Source organism: Carassius carassius, chromosome 47, assembly GCF_963082965.1.
Source record: "Carassius carassius chromosome 47, fCarCar2.1, whole genome shotgun sequence".
NCBI classification, from domain to species: domain Eukaryota; kingdom Metazoa; phylum Chordata; class Actinopteri; order Cypriniformes; family Cyprinidae; genus Carassius; species Carassius carassius.
The window spans coordinates 12,170,997-12,193,792 of record NC_081801.1 but is presented as its reverse complement, the minus strand read 5'-3'; the positions used below and the strand labels follow the sequence as shown (position 1 = coordinate 12,193,792).

The 22,796-nt window shown below is 38.9% G+C and overlaps 1 protein-coding gene across 2 annotated transcripts in view; it reads left to right on the top strand.

Moving 5' to 3' along the window:
- The first annotated feature begins 311 nt into the window (after positions 1-311).
- LOC132130852 (zinc finger and BTB domain-containing protein 16-A-like) overlaps positions 312-22,796 on the top strand; it is a 112,565-nt gene continuing 90,080 nt past the window's right edge. For both annotated transcript variants that reach the window (XM_059542695.1, XM_059542694.1), the window contains exons 1-2: positions 312-470; positions 2,566-3,906. In XM_059542695.1, the coding sequence (XP_059398678.1) occupies positions 2,657-3,906 (1,250 nt within the window). In that variant the 5' untranslated portion in view covers positions 312-470; positions 2,566-2,656. The remainder of the gene's footprint in view (positions 471-2,565; positions 3,907-22,796) is intronic.

The following is a 22,796-nucleotide window of genomic DNA, read 5'->3' as shown; positions in this document are numbered from 1 at the left end:
ACAAGAATTACAGAAATAAAAACATATTTACATTAAACGTTCAAATATTGTAGGATAAGCCTACAAGAATGTGTAAAAATAGTGAATATTGCACTCGTGGGTTTGTAAAGAAAGGTCTAAATATGAATTTACATATCGCGCTCGTACAGACCTTCTAGACAAGTTGGTTTGTTCTTGAAGTAGTAGCAAAGGTGATGGTGCTTGAAGGTTAATGATTAAAGTCCAAGCGCTGTGATAGATGGTGTCCCAGACACGCTGGCCTATATTCGACAGCCCCCTAGGTGTCTCACTTTAGCAGTGTTTGTCAGGACTCCGGCGAGGATGTGCGCTGACGTCACCGCCGTGTTGATTTGCTAAGCGGCGGACAGAGAGGAGTCAGTGAGCGCGCGAGAGAGAGCGGGGACTGTGAACTGCGTTACTATGCTACAGTCCTAATAACCGCACGCTCGGAAGCCAAACGTGCAAGACAGGTGAGTACAGGCGCGCACCATTAAAACACCCACGGCTCCTGACAGCCACATCTGTCTGTGTTTTTTTCAGTTTGGGAAGTGTTCACGTTAAGTGATGATCCGCGTTGTGTTGATCAGATGTGTTTGCGCTCAGCATCACATCAAGTTACAGTGTTTCTACTTTTGCTTCAAGTGAAGGTGAATTGAGCGCACCGAAAAAGTGCAAGTGTGGCTACCAGTGTGGCGCTGGCTCAGGGCACATGCTGGATATTGCTGTTTATGTTCATCTTTACACATGTGGAGATGTTATGTTGACGTAAGCGTGTGTTTTAGTATTCGGGGGACGTGAGGTCTGCTCGCGCACCAGACAGTGACGTGCTTCCATGTGCTTTATTCTCAGCGTGACTGACTGTCTCGAATTGAATATTCAGAGAGTTGAAATATGTCCCAACTGAAGAAGTGTGTCGTAGAACAAACAAATGTCGGGGTTTTGGTGATTATTATTTTGGTTGTTAGTAGGTGTGATCGTTAAATCAGGGCCACCGTTGGAGGTGCGTGTCTGTCTTTCAAATGAACCGAACTGTATTGTTTGTTATTTTGTTCTTAAGTGGTTTAATTTTTTTTGTTAGTTTTATAGCAATACTGAAATAGATTAATTTAACCGAAATTGTATTTTACTTGATCCTCCGCGATGTGTTTGCGTATGTAACGTTAATATCAAACGGGTCCTTTAACTTCAATTGATTCACGTGTGAACGGTCAAATAATCATGAATTGATCAGTCAAATGAGCTCTGACCGGACTTTTCATTGGTCTTTTTTAACAAATATGAGGTAGATAACGGCCATCACAGTAGTAGTTGACTAATGCGAACATGTGTTGATCGTTTCTTTACTTTAGTTTGAGTTGTTGTAGTGATGCACAGTCTGCGTGCGTGAACTGGCGTCATTATTGCTAACGTCTCATCAGTTAACTGCATTTCAGACAACTTATTAATTTCTCACTCATTATACTCACCTTCATGTACTCCGTAGTAATTTAAACGGCGTGAAACCCCTCGTCTAGTGTCGCAATTTATCATAGCTTTGGCTTATTTGCTGCCTGAGATGGTACATTCACAGTGAAAAGCCCTTCATTCACCGCTGATATCATAGTGTTTGATATAAAGACTATTTATTAGTCTGCTCTTCTCTGGTGAGGCTTCCTTTTGATCAAACAAGACGGGGAAAATATTAAATATCCGAGTAAATTTTCCGTTCCTTATCTATATCTATTTGTGTTAATGCTATAAACGGCTTCCTCACGCTGCTATTATCATTAGTGGTGATGTTTTCGTTGTAAGAGAGTTAAGTTGTTGTAAAAAGTCGATTTTAAACGTTAAATTCTAACTTTAATGTATTTTTAATAAGTAATACATCTTGATAATGGTGAAGATAACTGTTTTCCATATAATGAAAAATGCCCAAAACGTTTGACCTTTTTATGTTAAATTACACGTTTTTTTTATTACCTTGTAAGTGCGCTGGTTTATTTTTATAGTCTGTATCTGATACAACAGAAAACAATTACATCTATATATAATTCACTAATGTGTGTTTTAGGAGCTCTGAGCTGTTTTGTGTCATTCTCTGTACCAACTATTCCTGGCAACAGCTTGACTCTCCATGCTCTGCTCAGTATCCCTGTCTGTGATGGGAATACTGAATAAGATGCCATTTCATTTCAGGAGGCTGTTGATGGGCTTTGTGAGGCGAGCTCAAACAGATAGAAACAAAGGCTTGATTACTGAATCTGATTGTTTGATTATTGATTACTAAAGCCAAGTTTACGCGTTTCACATGTGGGCCACGTGTTTTTTAGGGATCTGTTGCTAAAAAGTTTCTTACCTGTTAAATTATGCTATTTGTGATTGATATTGATACATTTATTTTTATACTGTACAGATTACATTTGAAGTCTAATGTATTGGTATTATTGTGAATTTTTTTTGTTTGTTTTGTTTTTGACAGCTTTATTTTTTATACTGAAATAATTAGAATGATGGCTGTTAATTTAAGAACAAAGAAAAAAATGCATTATGACTTTGCTGCATCTAACTGTGGGTCTCTCTTTCTAGATTGACCTTATCTTGTTTACAAAGATAACTGAACAGACTGCTACGTGGACAGGAAGACTCATGAGTTGGCCGTGTGGATTTCAGAGACGTTATGGATTTGACTAAAGTGGGTATGATCCAGCTCCAGAACCCCAATCACCCCAATGCCCTGCTGCACAAGGCTAATCAAATGCGCCTGGCCGGCACGCTGTGTGACGTTGTCATCATGGTGGACAGCCAGGAGTTCCATGCTCACCGGACCGTACTGGCCTGCACCAGTAAGATGTTCGAGATCCTCTTTCACCGGAACAGCCAACATTACACTCTCGACTTTCTCTCACCAAAGACCTTCCAGCAGATTCTGGAGTATGCTTACACTGCCACGCTCCAAGCTAAAGTGGAGGATCTGGATGACCTGCTGTACGCAGCAGAGATCTTAGAAATAGAGTACTTGGAGGAGCAATGCCTGAAGATACTGGAGACCATCCAGTCCTCTGATGAAAACGACACTGAGGTCAACATGAATGATGGAGGCGCAGAAGATGATGAGGAGCGCAAGGGACGGCATGTGAGAAACCTGAAAAAGCATTCCGTGGAGGAGGGCAGCTACGTGTCGACTGTCCAGCAAGCACTGACCCTGCCAGGAATGGTGGATCAGAGTCCTTCTGTCTCCACCTCCTTTGGCCTCTCTACCATGAGCCCAACCAAAGCAGCTGTGGACAGCCTGATGAGCATTGGCCAGTCCCTCCTGCAGAGCACCATGCACCCTGGCGCGGGTGCTGATCAGAACCTGCACAGCAACTCCCACCCCATGATGGGACAGATCAAGATGGAGATGATGCAAGTAGATGAGAGCGGAGAACATGAGAGCCATAAAGCCATGGAATCCAGTGCCTCCAGCAACGGCGAGCGCAGCGGAGAACCCGACAAGAACCGTGATGGGCCCGGCACCCCTACCAGGAGCAGCGTGATCACCAGTGCCCGTGAACTGCACTATGTCAGGGAGGAAGGTGTAGGTGACCAGCAGCCCGAGGTCAGCCAGATGGGGCTGGAGGCCATGGCGGGGATGACCGAAAAACACTTGGCATCGCTCTACGGGATTCCTCCCAACCACAAGAACGAAGCTATGCTCTCTATGCCTGCCTCCATGGCCTCATCCTTGCACATGTCCCCAGCCTTGGCCATGTCCATGGACTTCAGTGCCTACGGTGGCTTGCTGCCTCAAAGTTTCATCCAGAGGGAGTTCTTCAACAAGCTTGGCGAGTTAGCTGCTGGGATGAAGCCGGACGGCCGCAGCCCGAATGAGCGCTGCAACGTTTGTGGCGCCGAACTGCCTGACAATGAGGCCATAGAGCAACACAGGTAAGCTTTTTTTTTTTTTTTGGTTGCTGTAAATGGATGTTCTTCGCAAAGTATTTTATTATCATTATTTTTTTGCCTCCCTCGTCCAAAGACAGGTCCCTAATTCAATTAGTTTATTGCACTCTGTGAAACAAAGGACCACAAGGTGACAATTTTTTAGAAATTCTTTTGATTAAAGAAATGTTAGTGGAAGATGAGTCATGATGGTTAACTGTTGATTGCTTATCATCTTTCGTGCTGGAGGTCAATTTGCTTAACACTCTGCCTGTGGTGGATATGAGAGCGAATGATTGCAGGGCTGATTTACGCACGTATATGTTTTCCTCTTGCTTTCCCTTTATCAAGAAAAATTGCTCTTCAGCTAAAATATAATTTGAAAGGAGTAAGGAAAAATAGGTCAATCAACTTGCAATACAAGATCTTGTTATAACTATTTGAAACAGTATAAAATACTGCATGAAATAATATTTGTATGGTTAATTCATCAGGAAAATGAATGCATTCAATAAACAGAAAATGCTGTAGAAATTAAATGCCAATTTGCCAGTAGTTGTTTATAATTTATTATAAAAGCATTGTTTTATCTGTTGTTTTTATAAAGAAAAAACACGTTAAATACATTTTTGCCATCAACAATAGTTAAATATATGTGCATAATTTTTTTTGCGTACTATAAGATGTTCAATTTAGATATATTGCTGCAATTGCACACAACAAGATGAGGCTTTCCCAGGCTAGTGAAGAAAAATTATTATTTTTAACTTGGTTCCGTGGGCCGTCTGTTTGTCACGGCTCCCAGGCGTTGGGTGCTGATCACTTCCAGGCCTGCGCTGGTGGCTGCCGAGTGGTCCTGGAGAGGCTCTGGCTGAGCCTATTAGCTGCACCTGGAGAGGGGGCAGGCTAATGGGAAGCTGCCCCCTGACCCCCATGGTGTGGCCAGTGATGAGTAGGCCAGCCTGGGCCCCAGCCACCCGGGACAAGGACAGCCTTATTAGCTTTATGAGTAAAGCAGACTGTCCAGCCCAGGAAATGAGGGTCTACATGGAGGACCCGTGCCGACTTCCACAGCGTAACCTTTTGGTCACTTGGCTGGCCTCTGGTTCTCATCAGTGTGACTTGTGGGGGTGTTGCAAGGAGCTGGAACGAGGTGAGGAAATCGACATTATCAGCTTTTGAAGCCCACAGCGGCACCCTTGTTGCACCGAGTCGCTGTCGATTAGACAAAGATTGCTGGATTAACATGTTGAACTTATTTGTACAATATTGTAGAATTGGACAAAACTATTTTTTATGTTTACATTAATTCATTTAGCAGACACTTTTTATCCAGGGTGACTGAGGAACATGAGCAATTTGTTATAGAGCCAACAATATTCATAGTAAAAAATGCAATGATCATTGTTACAGAACTCATAAAAACATAGAGGTTATGCACAACGTTTAGCGGTTTCTTTTAGATTCACATTTAATGCACTTAAGAAACAGCTGATGACTCGAACAAGGGGCCAAGTGTGTTTATTCTTGTGTCATGAAGCAGACTGTTCAGTTGCTAAACAGCGGAGAGAGAGTTTTGATTGGATAAAAGATATAGTTTAAGTGAGCCGGTCATGCACATCTTGGAGTCAATTGCAGTGAGATGCAATAAGATTATAAAACAGCAACTGTATAAAAAGGCATTGAGGGAAAAAGCCACACATAGGTGTCTCTTCAGAGAAATTGATTATGTACATCCTGCCGTAGCTGTGTGAGTTTTAGTACCAGTTGTTTACAGGATTTCAGTAGATCTGCATTCTGTGGGTTTCTTAATGACAGGCCCATGATTGAGAGTAAACCGGTTTGAGCGTTTGTCCTTAATCTGTTGGAATGCACAACGGTGAAAGTTCATCTGAGGATTCAGTTTCAGTCCAAATATTCATGTCTTTGGAAGTTCTCAAGATGGGATTAATAAATCGCTCTTAATTACTTATTATTCACTGAGTGAAAAATGCTCTTTCAACCTTGTGAACTTGAAGGTTGGTGTTTATCTTTTAACAGAATAATTGACAAGCCGTGTTAATTTAAAAGTTGTCTGTGCTTGTGTGAATCATCGAAGTACTGTAATTGCGCTGGCATGTCAGATGTTCTGAATTTGACTAAAAAGGATTGCAGTGATTTTTTTTAGCAACACCATTGAGACTGAGATCCATATTGTTGTTTGATTTGGAATGTTAAGGGTTCTTAAGATGGAAATGTTTGTCAGTTTAAATGTGCATCATATTGTCACAGTATTTATTTCAATGCTTTAAAAAATTTAAATCTAAAAGATGCATGATAGTGATATTAATGTCATTTCAAATCATAAAAATGCAGATAATTTTTGTTCCTTTTCCACTCTTTATAATGTACTTATCTACTTTATTTTCTTTTGAAGTTGCAATGATCAATGATTTCTTTTAACTAAAGGAGTGACAGTGTCACATTTGCCATGGTAAGGTTTCGTTCCTTTTTAAAAGTTTTTCTTTAATCACAGCTCCTGAAGTCTTGCAGCAGACGGGGCGGCAGCTCTTGTTACTAAATACAGATTATTTTGCAACATCTTGTGCCAGGGTCCCAGCCATCTCTAGCACTCTAAGTGAAAAATATTTCAGTTTGAGAGTTCATTTAGGGCAAACAGGTCAAGTTAACCGTCTGTAATTATTCCCAGATTGGGCACGAGCCTTTCTGTGTGTAGATGTGTGTGTGTGTGTGTGTGTGTGTGTGTGTGTGTGCACGCATTTGAGAGTGAACGCATCAGTAAGTGCTTGCTTCCTGTATAAATTCAGCTTGCTGCATTCATTCCCCATTGCCCTGGGTTATGTCATAAAGCTCTGAATGATATTTGAATCGCTTCCAAAACTGTGCCAGTGTCAAGACTATCCTATTAACTAGACCACTAGAGTAATCTTGTGATATATTTGGTAGATGTATGTCTGAGGGTTGCCTAAATGAAGGCGTTTATTTGTTTTTCAATCACCCAGGAGCTAAATCGAAGTATCGTAGCAGCTTTTTTTTTTTTTTTACACAAACTGGAGGAATTATTTATTGAAATATTTTTGCCAAGGAAAACAGTTTGTGACCCTTTGACTCATGGAAAAATGATTACAGAAATATCTCAGCAACCTGCCAAAAAGAAAATAATCAACGTGCACTGCACTGAAATCTTACAAAGAAAGAAGGAAAAAAGACGCTGTCGTGTTTGTGAAAGGAATCGAATCGATCGACATAGATTTTTTTTTTAAAGGGGTTAAATGATGCTATTTTTTTTTAAAGCTCATGATTTTGTATAATGTGGGTCATAAATATGTTAATGTTAGCATGCAGTGACCCCTTTAAAAAACAGTAGATGTCTGGTTTTTAGGTTGTTCTTCATGGCAGACAGGTAGAAAAAGGTTGAGCGTAGTCGAGTTAGCATAGTTAGTGTTAACCGTAGAGCTAGCTACAGTGCTTAAACAGGAGGCAGGGACTTATCTGTGCATATCAGAGACAGCGATAACCCTGTGCTCTCCTTTCCACTATACCAAGAGCAGATGGGGATGATAAGTCCTCATGGTGCTGCAGAATGAGATAACACCAGGCTGCAGTGAGGTAAGAGGCACCTCACAACTTTCCGTGTATGCTCACAAGTGCGGCGGCTGAATCTTACCACAGAGCTGTAATGCCCCATAACAGCTGTCCCTTGGATATTTGACACACATGTACTTTGTGTTCAGTTTGTGTTCTGCTGCTTCAACAGTAAGCAGTGAGCTGCTAAAATATGTATGTGTATTTTGTCGTTCTGTCCATGAAATTCAGTAAATTCAGTTTTTGATGTTATAAAAGTCTCTTTAAAGGAATCGTTTTATAGATTTACCCAAAAATGAAAATAACCTCATTATTTACTCGGCCTCAAGTCATCCTAGGTGTATATGACTTTCTTCTTTCAGATGAATACAGTTGGAGTTATATAAAAAAATGTCCTGGCTTTTCCAGTCTTTATAATGGCAGTGAATGGGGGGTTGAAATTTTGAAGCCCAGGCTTTCTGAAGTGAAGTAATGCATTTGTGTAAGAAAAATATACATTTTTTAAAACTTTATAAACCACAATCTCTAGCTTCCACTAATTGTTGTACATGCATTCACGAGAAAGTGGAATTCCAGCTTATTACTTAGGATGTTTTAAAGGGTAGAGTTCATCCCAAAATGAAAGTTGTCCATTCATTGATCGTTTTATTTATTTATTTATTTATGTATTTATTAAACCCTGCGTGACTTTCATTTTTTCTGTGCAACAGAAAAAAAGATATTTTAAGGAATGTCTTGGTCTTTCTCTGGTCCATACGAAGGGAGGTAATGCTCATCAAAATGATTTGGTTACCAAATCAGGTGAACTTAGTTCTGGGTGAACTGTCTTTTTAAGACAAGTGAGTTTACCCATGACCATCTTGGTAACTCCACTGGTCAGCGGTTTTCGATATGTGTAATATGCATACAAGCACAGCTCCTATTTATGAGTGTAATTTAAAACATTTTATTAAGATTTCAAATTTGTAAAAATCTTTATTTACATTATCATTATTTGCTTTTTATGAATTGTATTTATAAATCTACAAACAATTTGCCTATGTTTACTAGATTAAACGAACACTATCAATATGGCTCTTAGTTCTTTTAACTGAAACACATTTTTTTTCCACCTCCTTATATTATCTTTGTTGTAACAAAGGATTTTTGTATTTGGCACTGGGGGTTTTCAGACAGGTAATATGCCATGTTTTTTTATCCAAAATTGAAACAAGGCTGTGAGTGGAAAAACAAAGATAATGTGATATGTTGTGGATATATATAGTATGTCACACTCATAATATTCAGGCATAATTTCCTGAAAAATCAAAACCCTGGAAGTTATTTTTGAAATTGGACAGTTTATCCATTTAGGTCAATTGCAATTAAGCCAATGAGACTTCAAACAAGTGGACCTTTCACTTTGTCAAGTTAGCCAATTAAGTTTCTGAAACTCCTCATGGCTGCTCTAAAATTGGGAATAATATTCCTAAAAATGATTTTCACCTTTCAATTTCTGGGACAAGAAATTTTATCTTGTGAAATTTAAGATTCTAATGTCTAGTTATCTAAAAATCTGAAATGCCTATTTTATGTTGGAGATGGGTATTGTTAGTGTTTTGAGGATGAAATTGAGTCATTGCCTAATTAAAACTACTCTCTTTCTCAAGATATTATGTGGCAAGCAAGACCGTGTAGAATGAGGAAATCATTGTTTATCAACTAAATAGTGTGAATTCACAGGTTTTCATAGCCAATTTAAATTTATAATTGCATCACAAACATTTAAGTGGCATAAGTGAACCCTATATATTTAAAGGTACAGTTTGTAGGACCTGCCACGAGAGGGCGCACTACCAAAACAATAACAATCACGTGGTTTGACGCTAAGAAGCGTGGTATGATGGGATTTGTTGTCTTCTACCCAACCGCTGAAGGCCATCAATGTGAAGGAAATATAAATTAAGGATTTAACGGATGAGGTAAAGTTTTTATAAGTGTTGTGCTTGATGTCATAATTTTCAAACGCGAGTTCAACAATTTGCGCGAGTAGATTACATACAAAGTCAATGCAAAGACGTGATCAGACTATGGATCAGATGCGTCCTCGCGATGCCCCGCGTTTGGCCTGCATGCCCCATAATACAAATCTTGTTGGTCGTTATAATAGCGTAAGTTTTCTGTAAAGATACAAATCAAAACAACTCACCTCACTCACGGGAGCTGTCCTTGTTGACGGAACCAGCGGCAGACGGAAAACAGTAATTATGTTCCATAAATAACACAATCCACCATAAAACGTGCAAGTAAATAAGGAACTGCTTGAAGCAAGCAGGTGGTTTGCTGACACTACTTCCGCATTTGTCCATGACGCTGTTGTCATGTGGTTTCTACGTCAGTAAAGGCGGTAGCAAAGGGGAACTAACATCATTGACAGGCGACTGCACTGCCCCGTGTCACTGTTTAGAATGGGAATTTTCTCATAATTTACAAGTGGATGAAAACATTAGAGATATTGTTAGTAATCAGCTGGACAAAATATATAACACTAGCTTAGTGGTTTTTGGATATTTTACTGCAAATATCTTATAAATTGTACCTTTAACGCCTTTAAAATATGTGTGTATTATTGTCAGTGCTTTTTCTTTCAGGTGCTAGTATTTGTCTATGCAGCCCACATACAGCAGCTGGCAGTCGCCCAATTATGGACAGGCTTTAAAAGCCCTGCTTGAACTGTAAAGATTTACACCGCCACCCCTCTGATCTGGAATCTGCCTTCTGTCCTCACTGTCAAGACAAGAGATGTATCGATTAAAGACTTAACACCAGGTTGCATCATGTGTATTGGACTTACACACCTTGACTGCAGCTCTGTATCTTCAGAACCTCCCTGACGAAAACAAGTTTGTTGATTCGTGTATCAGAGCAGTCCATCAGGTGAATTTTGCCACCTAACTCTTATTTGATTATCTTCTGTCTACTCATATCTGAGGCATCACCTACAGAGGGCTCGGGTTTGGCACTCACATGTAGAAAATAAGAGACTTTTTGATTCAAGCATGAATAAGGAATAAAAGTAAACCCAGACAGGCAGACAGCGCTACCCCATATTATTAAAGCGATAGGGATCTGGCATGCCCAGTTAAAAGACATGACGGTTGCCCACAGGGCTTTTTTCACTGAGGTGCTTTTCACTGACCGCTTTCTTATCTGCTTTCTGCAACTGGAGATGGAAGGATTACAGACAGAGCAGGGTGCTGCAAGCCCACTGTGGTGCCAGGTGGCACACTAACCGTCTGCGACTATATCTGAAGCCATTCTGCTCCTCCACACATGTAGATGTGTGTACTGTATATGTGCAGATTCAGACAGTGGATGTGAAAGCAGAAAAGCAGGCTAGTTAAGATAAGACCGGTGTTTCATAGAAGGTGGTCTTGTCTTTTTGGCCCTATTCAGGTCTTTTCTCACTTATGTTACTGGTCAGAAATCAGATTCACTGTTGGTCTGACTTAGTTCATTAAGCTGAGTTTGACAAGAAAATCTATAGTTGCTGTACTGCCACTTTACAGAAAATGAAAGACTTTATTGGTTTCAGAGTTCCCTTGTAACTTTTTTTCCATTTGCCCTATAAAATGAACTCTGTCATTTAGTAACTATTTGACCTTTTAGATTTGTATTCACTTTATTTGTCTTAATAGGAAAGTTCACCCAAAAATAATCATCATTTACTCAGTCAAGTTGTTCCAAATCTGCAGTTTCTTTCTTCGGTTGAAAGCAAAAGAAGAAATTTCGAAGAATATTGGTAACCAAACAATTTTTTGTTTTGTTTTTGTTTTTCATACTATGGAAGTCAATTGCTAAATTTCCAACTGTTTGCTTACCAACATTCTTCAAAATATATTTTTTCGTGCTCAACAAAAGAAATAAACTTATACAGGTAATATATCTCAAAGAGGCATAACATCACTTTCACTGACTTTTTCATTAACTGTTCCCTCCTGATGGAATGACCTGCCCAACTCAATCAGAGCAGCTGAGTCCTTAGCCATCTTCAAGAAACGACTATAAACACATCTGTTCTACTTTATTTGACTCTAGCACTTTCTATTCTATTTTAATTCCATATCTATTTATCTTCTAATATTTGTGTGTGTGTGTGTGTGTGTATATATATGTATATGTGTATATATATATATATATATATGTGTATATGTGTATGTGTGTGTGTGTGTGTGTGTGTGTGTGTATATGTTTGTGTGTGTATATATATATGTGTGTGTATATATATATATGTGTGTGTGTGTGTGTGTATGAAGAGTTCAGATGCAAAAGCCTCTAAGTGCCATCTGAAATTTTCATCTAAAATTAGGATTTTTATCAAGCTTCTATGCTTAGGTTGAGTCATTTTACTTTAATTGCAATGTGCAGGTCATTTTCCAGGCTATTAAAGTGAAATAACTGAACATAAATATAGGAGCCTGATAAAAATCCTAATTTTAGATGAAAATCTCAGATGGCACTTAGAGGCTTTTGCATCTGAACTCTTCATATATATATATATGCATGCATGTGTGTAAGGAATAATTGATGACAGGCCGTTAAATTATGTGTATTTTTCTAATAATTCAACAGCCCGAAGTCAATTATTCCGCTTATACTACGGTTACCACACCTCAAGACATCAATCAGATGATGTATTTAAAGGGATTCGTCCCTTTTTTTTTTTGTACTTAAATTGCTATTCTGAGTAGGATTTTTTTTTTTATTCCGCATCTCATCCAATGCCTTTTTTGCTGGTTCCAAAACATAATTTTAAAGCTGTTAATGGAAGCTTGAGCCATTGCTAGCATTCTAATGCAGTTATTAAGTTATTAGAAAGAGAGAGAGAGAGACTGAGACGCACAGAGAAAGAGAGAGAGAGAAAGTGCTTGTGTGAATTAGGCTAACGTACCTCTGTGCGTCCCTCAACAGTCTTATGCTGCAGCATCTCTAAACAGCGCTGTTATTACCTTGCTAGTGAGAATGTCATGTGTAGCCTTTAAGTTGCTACTAGATAAGGCTAACTGATAAAATCGTCAGGGCAGTGCTGACAACACCTTTTTGTGCAAACTGCATGACCAATATCACAGTTAACTATGCAAAGTGATATGGAACTGTAATGCGGTTAAGAGAGTTACGTGGAACTACGTTCGCTGTGCGTTTCCTTGAAAATAATTGCACACCTCAGAACATTCATCTGCCAATCAGATTCAAGCATTCAACGGCCCCGTTGTGTGTGTATGTATGTGTGTATATATGTGTATGTGTGTATGTATGTGTATATATTAAGCTTGCTGTGATTGACGGTGTGACTGGTTTAGCCGTAACACCGGTTACGTCACTTTCACACCGTGACACTGTCCCCACCGTCGTTTTGATTTTTTTTTTTTTTTTAAGTTTTGCTTTTTTCTTAAAATATTTATTTGAATTAAGTAAAAATAATAATTCTAAATAATTTTGTTTAAAATAAAGCATACACTATAATTAAAATCTGAATGCAGCTATATGCTGCGTGCCAAGAGAGTCACATCACAGATCAGCATAACCGCGTCATCTCTTCTCCCTGTGCTGCGTCTCATTAAAGACGACACATTGTCGGTGGTATTTTTATTCATTGTTAATAAAAGGTCTGTATTTTATATCAGTGAGCCTTTTTTTTTTCTTCTTTTTTGTCCATTCAAGCAATTGACGCTGGATTGCTAATTGCCGCTAATTCGAAGTGAATGTATAATGCGCACACATTTATAAGCTTTTTAAAATGAGGAAAGTCCCACGACTTTCAAAAGTATACTCAACCGCAGATGAGCACGGACGGATGAGCTCACATGCGCAGTACCACGGGGTGCCCTCTTGATGACGAAAATAACATAATGCTGATGGTGCATGAAATATGTTTTGGCCTTTACGCAATCTGTCTTTTTTTTTTTTTTTTTTTTTAGGAAACAAATCAAAGGGAAAAAAATAAACTAATTCTACTGTTTCTAATATTCTCTGTTGATCAAAAACAAAATATATTTTTTTACCCATTTTAAGAAACTTATATATATATATATATATATATATATATATATATATGTGTGTGTGTGTGTAATATAAACTTGCTACGTGTACTGTGTTAAGCAAACCGAGACTTTTGCTCTTACATTGTTGTTCTTTTGTTAGTTTTGATTGCTTCAATTGTCCTCATTTGTAAGTCGCTTTGGATAAAGACGTCTACTAAATGTAATAGTATTTTAAATATCAGTAAAATATACATAAATGCATTACATTTCTTGTATCCTCAAGAAAAGTCATCATCCAATTTTATTTCGGCTACGTTAATATATCACTGGTTCCTCTCTTCAGTAAGTACAGTGTTTTAATCCCATCAATATCCCATTAGCATCTGGTTTCTGGCTCCCTCGACATGAAAGACGACGTGTCGGTTCCCCCTCGCTAGTTCTAAGGCGCTGCTGAGCTTTGTGTACAATAAAGGTCTGGAGCAAAGGGCCAAGCCAAGCGTGCACGAGGGCTGTGTGAATGCACTGCTGGGGCTCCGGAATCCCCTGTAAGTATCAAATCAGAACCTTCCTCGGGCTTCCACCAAGAGGGACTCTAATTAGCTCCTTTGTTGCCTGTTGAATGGGGTGCCAGAGATTGGCAAGGGCCCCCCGATAGAGTGATACAAGTCTGTTATGGAGGGGGTCATAAAATACCCATCACATTAGACCGCTGTGTGATATCGGACCAGATTGGAAGCAGCCAAGCTGCATGTTGGAGGATTAGTTTATGGGAAAAACCCGTGCTTGAAACGCCAAGCACGGTAGTTCTTAGTTGCTTAACTACTCAGAGATAAATCAACAATAATAATAAAAATAATAATAATGCAAATTTTAAGTATTTTTTTACTTAAACTTAACCTCAGTTTTTGCCTTAAAGGGATAGTTCATGATTTACTCACCCTCAACCCATCCCAGGTGTATATAACATTCTTCTTTCAGACGAATACAATCAGAGTTATAATAAATAATGTCCAGTCTAATCCATGCTTTATTAATGGGAGTGGATGGTAGCCCAAAATGTAAAGTCCAAAAAATTGCACACATCCATTATAATAGAAGTCCACACAGCTCCGGGAGGTTAATAAAAGACTTCTGAAGCGATGCATTTGTGTATAAAATATCCATATTTACAACTTTTGAAACCTTAATTTCTAGCTTCTGTTAACTGAGAATAACTTAGTTTTGTTTACAGCCAAGGGAAACCAGTGTCTTCTTGGCTTATATCAAAATCCTCCTACATTTTCTATACACAAACCTTGTTTTGTATTACTAATTTGTGACCAGTGTTTTGTTTTGCACGGGTGTCTTCCTATTGCCTTGCTTACAGTCTAGTGTTGCACGGTGCACCGATACTTCAAAAGTATCGCGATTCTCAGAAATTAAAAACGTCACGATTCCTAAATTTATTAGTATCGATACTTCAAAGAATGACTGCGTTCCAGATTTGTAAGAGACGTATTTCCCTATGGACGTCTGTGTTTTTTCTCCTCATGCACGCAGCAAAAAAGCTCTAAAGCGAGATGGCTGCGTTAGTGGCTTTACTAAACTGATTTGGCTTTACTAAAATGTGTGCATAATCGCATTAAATAGATTAAATAATTTGTTCAGATGAACAAAGCACGAGATTTTCTTGCATAATTAACATTTTAATTGTTTGGTCAGACAGTTCATATATAATATTCACATTAATTGGGGATTAAACGTGGAGTTATGTTCTGTATGCTAAATATTAAAATGAGCGTATCTGCACAGCACCTATAACTGCGTTTTGTATCTGCTGATTGCTGATCAAGATTTACATGCTTGGCTCAATGACCCTGTATACTCATTCATTTCGTTCATAAATGAGATGTATCAGTTCATTCGACTCGTCCACGAATATCTCTCGATCTCGTTCAGTGAAGGGCGCATGGGTTCACTACATTCAACAAATCACATGCTCCGTCACATCTTGAGTAACTCTTTGACAGGATGAAACCGTTCACAGAGCTGTTCACGAGCTGTGCATGCGCTGCTAATAGCGCTCGCCCCTCTCCGCACGCTGCTGTGGAGGGAGGAACTTAAGTGAATGAGAAATGAGTCAGTGGATTACCTGAACGAGAACGATTCGTTCACCTAAAAGATTTGTTCACGGACGAACCATCACTAGTGCAATTTCATATAGCCTATATTAAATATTTGGAATACATATTTTCATATTTTATTAGGTTCTTTGATAAGGTTACAATACGTAGCAACGTATCTTCCGTGATGTCCTCGATGCACGGGGCGGGGCGGGTAAAGAAATGTTACTTTATTTGCGGGCTGGGGAGGGCCAAATAATTTCATAGAAGCGGGACCCGCGGGTTGGAAAAAAACCTGACCCGCGCATCACTAGGCTGCATGAGCGAGAACAACTGATACTGTGGCCGCCGGTCCACAACTGGTAGAAAAAGTGACGCTCACTAATAAAGCTCACTGGCTGAGTGTTTTCCTCTGAAAGAAAAGGTTGCACAACTGACAGGATAAGTTACAATATCTCAGATATTGCTGCTAAATTGTATTACTTTTTTTTTTTTTTACTTGAATGCCATTGCTTAAATTGATATTATTTATCTTTTGACATTTAATCTTCTGAGTTCAGAAACATTGTTTAATATAATCGCTGTTCATATTTTTATTCAAAGTTCAGAATCAAGATAAATGTATTACTCTTATGTTTCTTATGATAACTAAGATAATGCTGCTAAATTTATTCTTTCTTTACCTTGAATGTCATTGCTCTAATTTATTTTTTATATTTTGATATTTCATATTTTGTTCAAATGTTTAATATATCTGCTGTTAATATGTTCATTTATTAGTGTGTTATATGATTAGAATGTTGTCCTGGTTTTAAAATAAAGCACAGCAATGATATTTGAGAATGTATTTTCCCTTTTCAGGAAAAGTATCGAAAAAGATTTGAAATCGCAATTCTTCACTAGGTATCGGTATCAAAACAATAATTTTGATATCGTCACAACACTATTACAGTCTCACAATATATCGTATCGCAACCCCTGTATTGTGATATGTATCGTATCGCCTGATTCTTGCCAATACACAACCCAATTAATATTAGTAGTAGTAGTAGTATATTATATGTATACATATATAAATTCTTAATCTTTTTTACTTCATGCTAATTTCCTGATTGTGTGGATTCCTGTTGAAATGGCTAGATATTCTGGATTTTCATTTGAAAAACAGTAAATGTGACCACACCTTAAGACGCTGTTTTTTAGCTCCAATACACAGCATAAAAGTGCTATAATTTATTGAATTTCTCAGTGTTTTCTCTGTCTTTCTGCCCCCATCTTTTTTCTTACACTCTCTGACTTCCTCTCTTTCTCCCCCTTCTGTGAGGGGTGGAAATTGAGTTAGTTGAGACATGGCCTAAAGAAGCCTCCCTCTCTTTCTCCTCTATCATCTCCTGCTGGAGGTATTTGAGAGATATGGGATGGCAACTCTAAGCGAATGCAGAAAGCCAACCGGCACGTTTTAAACCATGTTGTAATCCAGGGGAATCAGTTGGGTAAATGGTAGAATAAAGCTCAAACTATAATTGATTTATGTATTGCTGACTGAAGATGCCTGTAGTGATCACTAGCAGGACAGGATGAATGATTAATGGCTTTGCCTTGAGAGAGCTTGTTTGAGCGAGAGGCCGTGCCCTGCACTTACATTACCAAATACATCTGAGCTCTAATTCAATAGAAGAGGGATTATTTCACTAAGCACACTACCTTCATTTAGCCTCAGATTGAGTGATGGCCATTAGTAAATCGGCATTGTTTGGCATACATCGTAACCATTGGGCTTTGAGTCATGTGAGACTGAAAACGTTTTATTAAACTAAAATGGCCTTGTAACGTTTTAATTACCTAAATATCTGTTTCTCATGCTACAAACAGCTAATATTATCAGTGACACGCAGTTCTTCATCTCTCTTTCCATCTGCTCGAGACAGACATGAAACTGAAATTGTATTTATTTATTTATTTGCAGATGAATTGATATAGCTTTCTACCCTGTGTCTCTCAGACTATTTTTGACCTGTCACCAAAATTGCACTTGAGTTTTATTGGCGCGTTACAGAGAGAGCTTTCTCTCCCTTTAGTTCAGGCTGAAGTGTTTCTGTGTTCCCTCGCAGTCTGGGAGTCCAAAAGCCATTCCATTTACTGGACTGATCACAAGGGCTGCCCACTGTGACATGTCATGACTCACACGGCATCATTTCTGCTGTTTGTGTCCGTGGCAGAAGGAAACTGATGATGCTGTCAGGACGTGCTGTACACCATTAAGCATAGAGCAGAACGGAGGCTCTCTGCTTCTCCCCTACATGAGCCACCAATGTCTCGTCCAGCAATTTTACACCCCGTGCTCTTTGTTTGACCTTCCCGTGAAAGAAAAGTCACATTGATCCTGTCTTTGGGGTTGGCAGCAGTTACTTTTGAAGAGCCAAAAATGCATTTCGGCTGGGATTTCTCAAGAAAAGCTATTGTGTCAGCCTGACTGTCAGATGCATTTTGGTATTATTAGCCATTAACCAGTGAGCAAGTATCAATCTGATTAGCTCGCTTTATGCAACATGATTACTTAACACGTCATGTGGTCTTTTCCTGTCTAAGTGGGCAGTTTTTGGTCTGAGTAATAAGACTTTTCTGCTAGTTGAAAAGTCAGACTTTTGTGCAACTAGAGAAGAGCTGGAGTCCTTAACAGGTGTTGGTGTCCTTATCGATGCATCAAACCTTATCTCAGAGGCTCAGCTTCCTGCATCCTCACGCATGCATCACAATAACTTAGCCTCTGACCTCATTCCACACTTGCACCTTGCTTCTCACCAAGCTTGAGCTGGGTTTCTCCATCAACAGTAAGGTCACCCTATCAGTCCTCTTACACTTACAAATAAGACTCCTGCGGTGCAGTTTCTCAAGTCTTATAGAATATCGAGAGCTCAGTCGGGAGGTCTGACTGTGTTATTTTAAATCCTGAATTGGGTGTAGTTGCCGATAGGGTTGGGGTCTTGGAGCCATGAGAGCTTCCATTGTGAAAGGTTAGTCTGTTACAGTAGAGTGGATGCAGGGGTCCACAGACAAAGTTGGGGTCAAACAGGCCCCCAGTATTTACAGTAGTCCCTTTCATAGCCCAAGAGAAACAGGATCCTACAAGGGCCTCATGGGAAGAGCAGTGTTTTTGCTCAGTCAGGTCTTCAATAAGGTCAAAGATCATTGTGGGTGGGGTGAGTTGACTTCCAGGCCTTCACAGAGGGTCTTTTATTGATCAGCTAAGAACCTGTCACACAGGCAAAGTTTTAGGAAAAACAAAACAACAGCAGCAGTACCATGCTGCAGCGGTTGGACCAGCATGTGCTTTGAGAAGAGGAGAATGATCAATGAGATTTCTTCTCCCAAATTTCTAATTTTAATTTAATAATTAATTTTAATACATTTATTATTTATTTATGATTTTCCTATTATTTTTTTTTTATTATTGTTTAAAATAATGTATTAATTTATCCTGTTTCTGTGGCTTTGTGTGACTGGCAGTTGCTAAGGGAAATTAATCACAATTGGACCACAGTGTCTGCAAAAATGCAGCTCCACATATGGTTTTATATTGTTTTGAGTCACGCCCTTGAATAAAACAGACACGTTTTGCAATATTTTATGCCATCTTGTTGGACTCAATACCCAAAGCGTTCTAAAACCAGTAGTATTTATTTTCTTTCATTAAGTAAGGGAAAGTAGCCCAGCCAGCTCCTGGCTCCACTCAGCTTTATGGAGAAAAAAAGCACCATCTGCCAGTAGAATCCCACATAATCTTGGTGTAATCTTGACTTAAATGCTAAGAATGAGAGCGAGAGCGTTCAAAGAAAGAATACATACAATACGCATAACCGAACAGTCTGCCGGAACAGATTTTATTATTTTTAGGCACACAATACGGACAGGGTCAGAGTTCATGGGGCAGAGGTCTGCATGCGGGAGGTAGGAATGGGAGGATCTCAGGGGTCCAGTGTTGACCCTAACCTTTCGGACTATTGTCCTGAAGAGCACAAAGGATGGTCATCCTCCAGTTTTGCCTACCTCAAGCTGAGTTTGACAGAGGCTTTGAATTTGGTTGACAGAACAGTGAGAAAAGAGCTTTCTGTTCAAAGCGATTTGGTTCAAGTTAAATAACTAAGCAATATATCCTCTCTGAAATTGTGTCATTTAAATAAAACGGTATAAAATAACATCCATTTTACAATCCCTTTCCCTATTTTCATGATTGCTCACAATCCTACATATAATCCTACAAACATATAATACACCTGTTCCTCTTGTATAGCATCTGTCTGACCTGTTTTCCTAGTTGCAGTATTCTTCAGACTGCACTAGAGACCCAATCACCTGCATTAGGAGCACATCACTCTCCATCCACTTTACAGAGTTCGCTGCAGTCCAGTGGGCTGAAATAGAGTTGTGATGTGTAAATGCTGATGTGTGAGCGTGCCGTGAAGTTGTCACAACTCCTCTCTCCCTCTTTCCTTTGTGTCTCAGCTCCTTGTGCTCCTATTATTGTGCTGAGGTAATGGGTCCCTCATTCTGCTCCTGTTAGCTGATTTCTGTTGTATAATGTGTGGAATGGTTAAAAATAAACCTTTGTATACTAGTTAGTTGGGGGGGGGGTAAAGATATTTATAATAGAGGACCAAATTTAAATCCTCTGAGTGTGCTATTGATGTTTCATGGCAGGGAAGTCCATATGCTTCCTATAGATGTGTGAGAGGCGGAGATGGGAAACCCTGAAAATACATTGTAGCATGTGTTTGTTTATGTGGTGTCATGACTCCAGAATGAAGTGAGAACTAGTGCAAATTATTTGATTAATAAGAGTAATATAATTATTGGTAACATTTTTCATCTATTGCTTTTGTAAAATCATTCATTATTGATATTGTGTGTGTGTGTATATATTTATTAATTTAATTTTTTTTACATTTCTCATAAACCGATCTCTAGCTGACGATGTGCTTGTATGCCGTGAGAGGCATGGTATGACAGGCAGTGACACTATCTCAATCTCTGTCCGGCGTGGGTAAATCAATTATGATGCTGAAGGTGAGGTACAATAACACATAATTTTTTAGTGTACAGCTCACAAAATCAGCCGTGCACTGTAAGCGCAATGTAACAATTGCCCTATTGTAAAACAAAAATGCACTGCATGATCAAACATTTAAGAGAAAAATGTATGCCATTTTTGAAAAAAGGGAAAGAAATTCAGGCCCTGACTGATTGTAAAAATCCTGATTAGAGCATCACTATAAATAATTCTAGAAAGAAGGCTTCAAAAAGATCAATATCTGTGATCGTATCAGCAGATACTACTTCCTGTGACTGACAATCGGTGATCGGCTTCAGAAATCCAGATTGGAGCATCCATAATTTTAATGTTTTTAGTTTCTCCTTGATATTGCTAGATGGAAGAGTGCAAACATAGTCAGGGCTGATCCTCTCAAAGCTGTCATGCTCTGACTGCTGTAGTTATGTGGACTGGAGAGGGTCACATTTTCTTCCTTGTGGGTTACATTAAATGAAGAGAGCCACAATCCACCGCTGAAGGCCAGTAGTTGCAGTAGTGGAACTGTGAAATCACCCAAAGCCAAGAGATGATGGAGCATTTATATAGTGTCAAGGTTCTGACCCTTGCCTTTGATCGATCTGTTCCCTTTTCCTCAGTAAGAAGTAAGGATCCTCAGCCTTAGAGACGTTAAGTGACAATGGAACTGATTTAATACACATTATATCACCAGCTGTGTGGGGCTGTTGTTGCAAGAGAGAATAGAGAAGTATTTTTTTCAATTCCTTTCATGTGTAAACGAATCATTTTGGACATTGAGTGCATTACATAGTGTCGTAACCAGATAAGTGATAAGTGTTCAGTGTTTGTCTTTCCATGTGAAATAGACCTTTCACAGACATGTGCAGGTATATGGTGCAGTGGTTTAATTTTAGACAACTGTTGATTACTTGTTGTTTTTCCCCTTCACTTTGATTTCCTCCACCTCTCCATTTAAAACCGAGAGGAGAGTGACCGATTGTATTGGAGCAATGTGACATGCTCGTCTCCCACCTTCAGTCTGTCTTATTTATTTACTTTTTTTTTGTGCCAGGAAAGACATTTATTATAATGTTACAAATGATTTCAGTTTGAAATATAGTAATAGTTTTTTTTTACTTCCTATTCTTCAAAGAATCCTAATGTATTTAAATTAAGCAGAAAAAACTGTAGTCCGCATTGATGATAGAACCTATTATTAATAATTGAGCACCAATAAAAATGATAACTGAGCACACCTCAGCATATTACAATGTTTTCTGGAGTAATGGACTAAATTCCTGGACTAAATTATAAAAAAAAAAATATATATATATATATATATACATCAAAACAGAAAACAGTTATTTTATTTTAAAATGATACTGGTTTGCTGTAATTTAACTTAAAAAATGCAGCCTTGGTGAGCGTAAGAGACTTTTTTTTTTTTATTATTAAATGTTTGTCATTGGATTAAGTTCTGGAAAACTAATTGATGCGACCTTGACAGATTGGGGTTTTTGTACTTCAATGTTTTGATTGGTTTGCATCTTTTTATAATTATTATTATGAAGTTTACAACCACTACATGTTTGACCGCCATATGTTCGACAACATGGAGAGAACAGATGTGTCTGCATATTTTTAGCCTTGGACAGTTTGGTTTTGTCAACGCAAAGAAATCAGCAGCTTTCTTCAGCGGTGTGAACGCGTACAAAGGAAGCATTGCTTTTTCTGTCAGCTTCACTGATCCTGGTGTGAGGACACTGCTCCGTGCTTCACGTGCCCACAGGGCCAAATTAAAAATTTGCAGTAGGTAGACGGAGCCCACGAAGAGAAGGAGGGTCAATATTAGATTTATCACCTCTCGAAACATTTGGAGAAACTAACCAGAGGGCTTTCTGCTCGTTGGCTGCACTAAAAATAAACGCCACATGTGGACCGCTCTTTCTTTCCCTGAAGGGCCACTCCTGGAACTGTCTGTGTCTGTGGCACTCGGCAGACCAAAAGATAAAGGAGGGAGGGACAGGAAAGGGACTAAACCCAGAGAATAAGTCATCTCTTAGCTTGGCTCGAGTCTTTGGAGTTGACACTGTTGCTGTGGATTTCTTTCTATATCTGACAACATCTGAGTTATGGGATTTT